Raw genomic sequence first — 11,094 nt, forward strand, 5'->3', positions numbered from 1 at the left:
GCGCCAACAAACAAAGCATGTGTTGATCATTAAGCCGTGTGAAAGGGGACTATTGTCACTCAGGCAAGGACATCCTCTAGAACAGCGCAGCTGTAAGGTGGGGTTAGCTTTGTAATTCAGATCATTCTTCACAATATATTGTACACTGCTAACATTTTAGCAGCTATCAGTATGTGTCTGGGAGAGGAGACTTCATAAAAAAAGCATTCCTAAGATCCCATCAGTGAGGACAAGGAAGAAACCCCATTCAGTTAATACTCTTGGCCACTAATGACATTTTGAACTGCTTGATAAGGTTAACTCATCCATCTCCACAGCTAGATGGCACTGAGATTGATAAAGATGTGGAGTGATGGCCTCTCCTGTGCTAAGGGCTGAGAGAGGCCACTCTGGCCTGGCTCTCCTGTCTGGTCTTTAGGAGACATTCTTGAGGCAGTATTTTTAGTGTGGCAGCCCCACTGCCTGAGCGCTCGCTCACGTGGTCCTGGCCCTTTCGAGTGGCGCCTCTTCTGCCACAAGGAGTTAGTCACTCAGGGGCCTGGAGAGGAGAGGTGGGAGAAGGAGAGAGGGAGAGACAGAAAGAGATGGAGAGGGAGAAAGGGAGGGGGAGGGGGGGGTGGGAGACCAGTTAAGCAGATACACTGAAGCGGCAGCCAACCAGTGATTTCATCAAATCTCCTGCAAGGATAAATTGGCCTCACAAACAATGGGAGCCACTGATGTTAAACCCTCCTCTGCCCAAGCAGGAAACCAAGGAGATTTGTCCCGAGCCTGCCAGGCATGCTTGGGTCCAGCAACGTTTAATCAGCAATAAAGCTGTCGCCCACACTAAGCACCGGTGCAGAAAGCGAGCGGGTTTATGAGTGGACAAACAAACCAGTCCACACAACCTTGCCATAGGCTGCATTTTGCCCACCGGATCTCCATGGCAACAATCTCCGAAAATGGTACAATGCCAAACTGTAATATTAAGTAATGTCTAATGCTTCCTCTCTTCCTCTCACTCTCTTTCTTTCTTTTTCTCTTTCTCTGTGTCTCTCTTTCTCAGATATACACGCGCTCGGTAATTGACCCCCTCCCTCCACCGCCGACCAAAGATGCCGCCACCTCGCCCATCTCGCCCCCGTCGGCCGAGAGCAGTAGCCCCACCCCCACCCCCTCCTCCACAACCCCGCGCAGCGCTGACAAGACCCGCAAGAAGACCAAGATGACCGACGAGGAGATCCTGGAGAAGCTGCGTGAGTGATCATGCACTGGGCGTGTGGAGAGAAAAGTGTTCATCCACAATTACACACACTCTCTCTCTTGCTCTCTCGCTCTCATATCTCTCTCTCTTTCTCTATCTCTCTCTCTCTCTCTCTCTCTCTCTCTCTCACACACACACACACACACACACACACACACACACACACACACATGCATTCAGGCATAATTTCACCCACAGATACCTACTCACTACTCACCCCACACACAGTCATACGAACAGTCATCCATATTGTGTTTGTTTGATTTTGTGTGTGGCACAAACATAGTCATAAAACGACCCACACGAAAACACCAAGGCAGAGTAACACGTACAGTCTCCCCAAACCTCAGCGTAAACAGATTGCGGTTGGCATGGACCACTGAAAAGTCCCTTGTGTCCTGTCATTCATCGAGAGTCACTGGTAAAAGAGGGTGTTGAATTGCATAGTTTTTTTCCCCATGTGGTTTGCTTGATTTTTTCTTTTCTTTGTTTGTTTGTCATGTTAATCACTCTGGGCTTGCCTCTCATGCAACCATCGCATTGTGTTAAGCAACTTTTTTTTTATTTTTGAACACTCCATGCTTCAGACGTACTCAGGTCGCCCTCTACTGGTAAGGAAGGGAACTTGTCTGCCCTGCCTGGCTCCAGAGTGTCTCCCGCCCCGCACTCTTCCTTTTCTTTCACTGGTCTGAGTTCTGATTGGTTCTGTCTCCTCAAGATTCTCCGCCCCTCTCTGGTTGCCGAGTGACCCAGTTGGACTGACAACTTTCCCACAGTGTGCTCTCCTATTGTGACATTTGTAGCTGCGTTGCATTGCTAATGCATTGTCCACAGTGTCTCCTCTCTCTCTTTTGCTCTCTTTTTTCTCTCTCTCTCCATCAGTCTTTATCAGACCGTCTGTTTTCTCCTTGATTTGTTGACATTTGCATTTGCAGGTGTGACCTGCATGTACCTGATTTAACCCTAACCTGTAGTGATTGGAAAGGTTTTGCCCTTTTGTATTCATTTTTCGAATAATAGTTTTTAAAAAAAGAACTTCTGAGCACTCTATATGATTACGTTACTATGTTTTTCCACCAACATCATTTGTAACTCATAAGCAAAGTGTCTGCTTCTAAACTTTCCACTGGTTTCCATGTTAAGACCTATCAGAAACCCAGGGCCATCTATAATTGTACAAGGACAATGTCAATATGTTTGGTCTGCTAAATGGCAGAATGTGTTTCCTTTAAAGCAGTGGATGATATTGATTATCTGAGTGGCCATGGCATTTAGTGAATGCCCAAAGAGAGTAGTTTGGCCATTAAGAGTGCTCCTGATCAAAACCCTCCTCTTCTCTCTCTTTTCTTATTGATCCCTCACTCCGGTATGTCTGTCCTCCACGTTCATCCTTCCTTCATTCTCTCCTTCCATTCTTCACAGTCTGAACTGGCCAGACACAGTATTACCTTGTTTGCTGTCTATTGTGTGAATTTGTGTCACTCTCTTGGCTTGCAGGGAGTATCGTCAGTGTGGGTGACCCTAAGAAGAAGTACACACGCTTTGAGAAGATCGGTCAGGGGTATGTGACCAGCTGTCCTCAATACCACACGCATGAAAAGAACTACCTACATGTACCTCCTTTCTCTTACTGATGAAAGCCTCTGTCACTCACACACTCTCTTTCTCTGTCTCTCCAGGGCGTCTGGAACAGTTTACACAGCAATAGACATTGCCACTGGACAGGAGGTAAGAGGGCAAAATGTTACAGGCAGGGTTTAAAGTGTGTGTGTGTGGGGGGGGGGGGGGGCAGGGAGGAACGCAGTTCCGCCACCTCAGATGAATTAATAAGAAATATATTCTTTCATACCAACGACATAGCGCGATGATATTGTTAAAATAAATAGTGAGTTCATAGTTCATTTTTCACGTGTACAGAGGTGACCAAGAAGCTAGCAGTTCTTGTCCAAAAAGTATTGCTACACCACGATACTCAATATGTATAGGGCCCCCCCCCCCCCCCCACTCAATATGTTTAGGGTCCCCCCCCCCTGCCAAATCCCACTTTAGCCACTGGTTACAGGTATCACTGTAACCCATGCTTTCCCTGCTTTCACTTCAGGTGAACTGGCCATAAGATCATTTTAGACCCTCTGACTCATATATGAAGGCATAAGCACATTGCATGCTGGATTGTCATGTAATGGAAGACGTACCACAGCGTACAGAAACAATGCACCTAGAAGAGAAGCAAGAATGGGGCATTTCATAGAATTAGGGCAAGACTTGATCCACTGTTCACATATCAAGATACTGCAGTGCCCTCAGGTGGCCAGGAAGAGTAACAACAATTGAGGAGCAGCAAAACTGAACACTCCTTTGAAGGAACTTCTTTTAGCACACACCTGATGACCTTAGGGTGAAACATTTTCAATTGGAGATTTTATAAGACAAAAGACAAAAAAGGAACGTTTCTATGGATGAGCTGGGATGGTTGTTATGGTATGTATTGTTGTTCCCATTACCCTGTCATGGCTGTCCTCCTGTTTTCACAGACCAGACCCTACTGGCCATTTAAACAGACTGTGAAGAGACGACATGACTGTTGTGCTAAGCACTCTCAGCCCAAGCTCTGTGCATTATTGATGACCAGCACATCAAGGCCTCCCTGCTCGAGGAGTTAGTCTGATTAATTACAGCCAGCCAGACAGACCCCCAGTAGGGAGTTAGCGCTCCGAGTTCTGCAGTCTGATTTTTTTTATCCTAAACTGCACTGGGACTGGTGCTGCTGCTGCTGCTTCAGTTGTTCTGGTTATTTGTGCAGCTCAGAGCTGGGTCTGCTCAGCCTGGAGAGGCTCCGGGAGAAACCCCTTGTTAGCCAGGGAGGTCTCAGCATTACAGCCGTGTGTTCCCACGAACAGTGCTCAGTGGCCTGTGGAAATTGAAAGACGTTGAATGTGGGATGAAATTTAATTTCCTTAATTTTCATGGTTGGAAATTGTTACAACAAGGATCTTGGTGGATACTGGCGTACAGTATGTTATGGTTAGGAATGAAGGTGCTTTGTACAGGAAGCACTTCTAATCCATAAGCCTAGCTGGTGTTATGCCTATTGTGTTCTGTTGGCTGTGTTCATGTTATCATTCGTGTTCTCATATGCGTTTGTCTCTGCAGGTGGCCATCAAACAGATGAACCTCCAGCAGCAGCCCAAGAAGGAGCTGATCATCAACGAGATCCTGGTCATGAGGGAAAACAAGAACCCCAACATTGTAAATTACCTGGACAGGTGAGCTTCATCCACCACTTACAATGGACCAGCCAGGTTAATTACATATGCTGTTGCCCTGGGAGCCATCCTGACTGTCTTCTCCAGAGACCAAGTGCTAAAATCAGCTATCTCCGCCACTCTGATGTGAACCATATAAACATGGTCGTAATTGCTTGACAGGGGGTAATATTAGTGAGTGATGGTCCCATTATGCTGTGAGGGCTTTTATAGCTAATTACATGGATCTGGTGTCTGTGCAGTTATGTTGCTTTCTATGGACGTGGTTGGAGGGGCGGGTGGTTGGGGGTATAATGTATATGCTCTGCTGGGACCTGCCGTCTTCTGTTTCCATAGCAACATGCCTTGCCCAGGCCAAAATGTTGCAAATGTTGTCTTTTTTATGTTGGTGTTTACGCTCTTGTTTCTGTGGTCACACGCTTTTCCCTCAGCTATGTAACTTGATGATGTTGGATTGTCTAGTTGCCATAGCTACAGCCTGCGCTTGCCCTGGCGCGGCTGCATGTGTGACTGCGGTTGTCTGGTTTCCGTAGTTACCTGGTGGGCGATGAGCTGTGGGTGGTGATGGAGTACCTGGCTGGAGGCTCACTGACCGACGTGGTGACCGAGACGTGCATGGACGAGGCACAGATCGCCGCAGTGTGCCGCGAGGTGAGAGAGAGAGAAAGCCATTATGTCACCGTAGATCACATTACACACCACATCAAGCAGCACAGCGAGGGAGCCAGCTTGGAGACCCAGCCCCTGTGTCTCTGGCTGTTGTCTCAGGGCCATGCGTCTCAGCTGCTGACTTGTCTCAAGATGCATTTTAAAACCATGTGTAAACACGCCCAATGACTCCAACCCTTCTGTACAATGTCTCCATGTCTTGTGCCAACTGTAACTCCAAATACACAGGCATTGACAGACAGCCTGGCAATAAATGAATCTTTTTTGTGATTCTTATTTGATTCACCTTTTTTAGCGATACCACACATCACCACAACAAATCTGGGTCTGACTTAGTGTGTCCAACCAGATTGGACTGTATGCCCTGAATGTCCCCCATGCATTAGAGCTGTTGACCTCCACCTGAGCCCATGTCTCTCTCTGCTCTCCTTGCAGTGTCTTCAGGCTCTGGAGTTCCTGCACTCGAACCAGGTGATCCACAGAGACATCAAGAGTGACAACATCCTGCTGGGCATGGACGGCTCGGTCAAACTCAGTGAGTCACTTTGTGCCTGTCCTGTTGCATCTTCACCAGCACAGCACAGCTCAGCTGTTTTAGTGACTGAGCTGTAGTAGGCATTAGTCATGAGGACCAGTTTGAAATGCTTCTTGTGTCAATGTTGAAATGGGATCTGTAAGCACACTGCTTGTGTCTAAACAAGATACAGTGACTGCTGATGTGATGCTGTTGTAATTCATGTTCATGTCCAGCAGGGGGAGTAAGTGCTCCATTTACACTGGATATGAGTGCCATCAGTTTATGGTTCAGATGTAATTCTTGTGTCACAGTTGCACACTACTAATGAAAGAGTTGTTGTATATTGGTAATCTGAAAACCAGTGACATGATTGTAATTGTTCTTAAACCGTGAGTTTCTGTTTCTCCTCTTTCTCCTGTCCTCCTCTCTTCTCTTATCTCATCTTCTCGTTCTTTCCCCTTCTCTCTCCTCCTTTTCCTCTTGCCTCTCCAGCTGACTTTGGCTTCTGCGCCCAGATCACCCCTGAGCAGAGCAAGCGCAGCACCATGGTGGGGACGCCTTACTGGATGGCGCCGGAGGTGGTGACGCGGAAGGCCTACGGGCCCAAAGTGGACATCTGGTCTCTGGGCATCATGGCCATCGAGATGATCGAGGGAGAGCCGCCCTATCTCAACGAGAACCCACTCAGGGTGAGGCTGGGCTGGGCTCAGGGAGGTGTAGAGTTTGGTACTGATTATGCAGTACTTGTGGTTGAGTAGATGTTGAGGTTATTAGTATGACAGATCTGGTTTCACAGTTCGGTATGTACCACGGTGTTACGGTTCGGTTCATTTTCGGTACATTAAGTTTGTTAAGTACCTCTAGCCTAACATTCAAATGTTTTTTGGTGTTAATTAAGTAAACTGACACATGGTCCGCAACCTTATATGTTTGTGCGGAGACTTGAATTTGAAACATGGTCTGCCCGCAAAAAAAGCCTACTGTTGTTTACTGTTAAACACTGCATTCGGCACATTTGGTACACATCTGTATTGAACCTAACAACCTGTAACTAAAAGGTTCGGTACGGACACGTGTACCTTTATTCCCCTAACGTTTGGAGGTAATTGAGGAATTCCACCCAATCGGGTTTATCTCTGAGGGAGTACAAGGGTCAGGTTGACCACTTTCTTACTTGTGCTTTTGTTTTGTGTTCAGGCGCTGTATCTCATAGCAACCAATGGCACCCCAGAGCTGCAGAACCCAGAGAAGCTGTCGGCGGTGTTCAGAGACTTCCTGAACCGCTGTCTGGAGATGGATGTCGAGAAGAGAGGCTCTGCTAAGGAGCTTTTACAGGTAATCTGTGTGTGTGTGTGTGTAAACCGGTTTAAGCATCACTTTGTTTTATCTTTGTTTTAAGTCTCCTAAATCTTTGTTTTCCATTTCATGTTTTAAGCCTGCAGCTTGAACATAAGGTGTCCCTAAGGTAGCAGACTGGGGAAGAATGATATACCCAAAGTCCTACTTCAGACCATTTCTCAGAGCAAATCACCCAGCCAATATGGTGTTAATGTCCACATCTCCCTGCTGGTGTGGTCTGAGTGCTATCAGTGTGTATCGGAGAGAGTGCGTCTCCTGCCCAGCGCTGGCCCTCCCACACAAGAGACATCAGATAAAGAAAGGCCGTCAGTGGGAAGGAGGGCTTAGTTCTGCTTCAGGAGCACAAAGTGTTCCGCAGAGAGAGAGAGAGAGAGAGAGAGAGAGAGAGACTGAGTGCCAAAGATCTCTTATCAGGGATGATTTTTTTTTTAATGCCAGGGTGAGTCAGCCCTGCTGAAGATGAGAGAAGAATAGGCAGGGCTTATGAAATCACAGCAATGTGCTGTCACTCAGGTGAAAGGCCGGAGAGCTGTGGTGGTACAAGGCTGTTGGCTTTTGTTTGGACACTAAATAGCCTTGACAACAGCAGGTGCAGAGGCGGGTGAGACGGGTGCTGGAGGGGTAGAGTTTGTATTCCTGCACACAGGTCTTCTAGAGCAATCATTTCTTAGTTGCCCATTACTTTGAATTCTTTAACACACAACGTTCAGAACAGCCTCTCATTCACTACATAGTGCACAATGTGGTGTAATTACTAAGGTACTGTGCTTAAGGCTAATAGCTATGCTTGCCAAGTCATAAGCCACATTCATAAAGCAAACATCATTTTGTGTCTCTCCACAATTTAGAAAGATGTCAGGGAAAGTATCCGAAAGCTCAAATGTCTGAAAAGATGTTTCTCCTTTTTCTCCCTCTCTCAGCACCAGTTCCTGAAGGTGGCTAAGCCACTGTCCAGTCTCACTCCACTTATCCTGGCGGCCAAAGAGGCGGCCAAGAACAACCGTTAAACTCCCTCCCCCCTTCTCTGGAGCACACAACCACCAACACCACCACCCCACCCTCTCTGCCCCTCTCTGTCTCCTCCAGCCTCTCTTTCTCTCCCTCTCTCAACCTCTTCCTCTATCTGTCCATCATTGGGGGGTGGGCCCTTGCGTGGAGGTTGTGAGAACGTACCCTTCCTGTGAATGCCACCTTTGGGGGGTGTGAGGTGGCCAGGCCCTGGAAGGCCACCGCAGAGGCGCAGAGAGATGACATCACGGAGACATGAAGGACCTCGCTGGGGACATGAATGGTACTCCAGGCCCAAATGACTTTAAGGGGAGGACTGGCTTGTAACTGGCTTTTACAAACAAAGCATATATCCTCCTGCTTCTCCCCACATCACTGACTTTCTTTGGGTTCTGGGATTTCATTTGAACATCTCTCTCTCTCTCTATCTATCTGTCAGTCTCTCTCTGGCTCTCTCTTTCTTCCCTTTAAGTTCATTTTTTTTGTTTTGTTTTGTTTGCCTGAATGTCTGTATGTAAGACCAGAAGTCTATTTGTCTGTTTTAATGTACTGTATTGAAAGTGCTTTTTTGTCAGTTCTGTTTTACTTGCTTTTTTAAAAAATGAAAATACTATTTTCTTCTGGGTTCGATTGTAGAGTAGTGGAGCTGGGGATATGATTCTGGTACAGGTCTGTGACCATTACTTCGTGAAAATTGTAAAACACTTTCTTGGGAATGATTCTGGTACTGAAATGAAAGTGGTGCGCATGTCTTTTTAAGAAAATAAACTATTGATTTGGATAATAATACAAAATGAGAATAATAATAATCTAAGTTATGGTACATGAAGGATGCCTGTTTATGAAATAGAGACCGAGTCAGTTATGTCAGGTAATGCAAACGGTTTAATGTTTTATCTGACAGACCTGACACCATCCTTTCCTCTGAAAATGTGTATATTTTCTTTGTTGACAATGGCTCAAAGCAGACAGAAAAACAGTTAAAATTCATTACAGTCTTTGTATAGTTTTGAGTGTGAGAATGTGTGTGTGAGAATGTGTGTGTGAGAGTGTGTGTGTGTATGTGTGAGTGTGTGTCAGCATGCATTTGTGTGTGTGAGTGTGTGGGGTCACAGAAATTTAATAGAAAATGTTGATGTTTCCAAACCCAAATGCTTTAAGCGAGTTTCTTTTTTTATGTAGCGTTATTGTACCTTTTGGCCTTAAAAACTGTTTCACAGAATACAAGACTGTTTATTACACGAGTTCACGCTGAGCCTCCTCATCCTCATTTGGACTAATGAACCTAGGAGATGAAGAGTGGCTTGGCAGGCTTGTGAAATAAACAGTCTTGTTTATCCTGTGTACTTGAGCCATACACTCTCTTGTTTCTAAAGTCATTTTGATTCCAGTGAAGATTCTCAACTGACATGGGACAAAATAAACTCTCCGAAGGTTTCTCCTGTTGTGTCGAGCCGAACTTCCCTTGCTGCTCCTGCATGCTTTGCGATACAGTGTGTGTTGTGTAACAGCGGAAAATGTGAACTTCCGGGCGATTTTTCCTGCTTTATTTCTACACTGGAGGCGCTGCCAATCGTGATGGAATGTGCTATCATTATGTCACCTCTCCCCTGGTCGCGCACCGGCCCTCTGACAAATTAGTGACGGTCCCCTTCGCTCACGTCCCCTTGTGTTGTTTAGTCCGCCTGTCGCCCCTTCTCCATCCTGCCCCTGTTCTAGACCCCTGGCTGCATAATGGGGCTTATGAAACAGCAGGCACACAGGGCGACACACTGGAATGTTTTGTTTTTGTTTTCGTCTGACAGACTGGCCTGGTTGTAGATACAGGCTGTTACAGGGCTCAGGATAAGATGCTGCGCCTGTATTGCTTGTATTGCGCCTCTTTGTTACTGCATGTGGAGTGATTGGTCATGTCAGGTTCTGTTTACTTCTTTGCAGTCCCCATCCTTTTATCATACCTCTTTATTATCGCTGTTACCCTGGAAACTCCAGAGTTCTCGCAAGAGCACAATTTGAATTGTCTCTCCGAGACACTCTGGCAATGAGTAATGATGCACGTTACTTTTGCCCCTTGTATCGCGGGGAGCCAATCACATCAGTGTATCTGATATAGGCGAGCCAGAGTCGAGCTAAACGGATGACAGTCGTAGTGTTATCCAATTGCGTCGAAGTCCGAAATCAGTCAGTAAACATTGGCCGTATTGTGTTATCCAATTGCGTGCAGTGAGATTTTCAAATGCGCGCTTGGTGCCGCACCTCCAGTTGGGCCATTACATTATTCGTGGCCAGACCCTTAATTTTTCTAGATTACCAGGGTCTGGAATCTCCAGGCTATATCGCTGTATACGGGCAACCTGAATCTCAACCCACTGCTGCTCAAGTAGACAGAATTTTCACCTGCTGGCGTGTCTCACCTGTTTTGTCTGACCTTGAGCTCAAATCTAAATGACAGGCTGATAATGGTGGATGGAACCGTCTCAGTTCCTGATCTTGTTTTGCCGCCATGAGTGAAATGAAATTTTTTTCCCCCTATAATTAAGCGGATTATTAAGGTTCTCAGACTACTAAGCTGTTCCCTCATCCTTGAGGCTGTGGAATGGATTTGGGCTGGGTGATGTGCTGGAGGAGAGGAGAAGAGAGGAGAGAAGGGAAGGGGGATCAGAAGAAGAGAATAAATGAAAATGGGTTCTGCCAGTGTTAATTCCTGGTTATGCAACAGCAGATTGCTGAGTTGTTTGCTAGGGTAGGCACTGACATCTCCGAGGCACCCCTGTGAATCCTGCAGATGCACAGCTAGGCTTCATGGCAACCTGCCAGCTCTGCACCCCAACCCCCCCCCCCCCCCCCACCCCCTCCTTATTTTGTGTGTGCCTGAGTGTGTGTCTGTGTGTGTGTCTCTGTGTGTGTAATATTCCCTTTGTCACTGAAGTCATTTGTATTATGTCTTCCCACATAGTTTCTGAGAATGTAAAATAAAAGAGTTATGCGTGCGGGGGGGGGGGGGGGGGGGGGGGGGGTGTAGGGGGGGC

At 46.7% G+C, this 11,094-nt stretch overlaps 1 protein-coding gene across 4 annotated transcripts in view; it reads left to right on the plus strand.

Annotated features, from left to right (window-relative positions):
• Positions 1-9,503, plus strand: part of pak1 (p21 protein (Cdc42/Rac)-activated kinase 1) — a 44,327-nt gene extending 34,824 nt beyond the window's left edge. For all 4 annotated transcript variants that reach the window (XM_042063453.1, XM_042063454.1, XM_042063456.1 and 1 more), the window contains 9 exons: positions 1,049-1,238; positions 2,744-2,807; positions 2,926-2,974; positions 4,400-4,512; positions 5,046-5,163; positions 5,617-5,716; positions 6,191-6,387; positions 6,896-7,033; positions 7,978-9,503. In XM_042063453.1, the coding sequence (XP_041919387.1) occupies positions 1,049-1,238; positions 2,744-2,807; positions 2,926-2,974; positions 4,400-4,512; positions 5,046-5,163; positions 5,617-5,716; positions 6,191-6,387; positions 6,896-7,033; positions 7,978-8,064 (1,056 nt within the window). In that variant the 3' untranslated portion in view covers positions 8,065-9,503. The remainder of the gene's footprint in view (positions 1-1,048; positions 1,239-2,743; positions 2,808-2,925; positions 2,975-4,399; positions 4,513-5,045; positions 5,164-5,616; positions 5,717-6,190; positions 6,388-6,895; positions 7,034-7,977) is intronic.
• The last annotated feature ends 1,591 nt before the right edge of the window (positions 9,504-11,094 follow it).

Source organism: Alosa sapidissima, chromosome 15, assembly GCF_018492685.1.
Source record: "Alosa sapidissima isolate fAloSap1 chromosome 15, fAloSap1.pri, whole genome shotgun sequence".
Classification (NCBI taxonomy): domain Eukaryota; kingdom Metazoa; phylum Chordata; class Actinopteri; order Clupeiformes; family Clupeidae; genus Alosa; species Alosa sapidissima.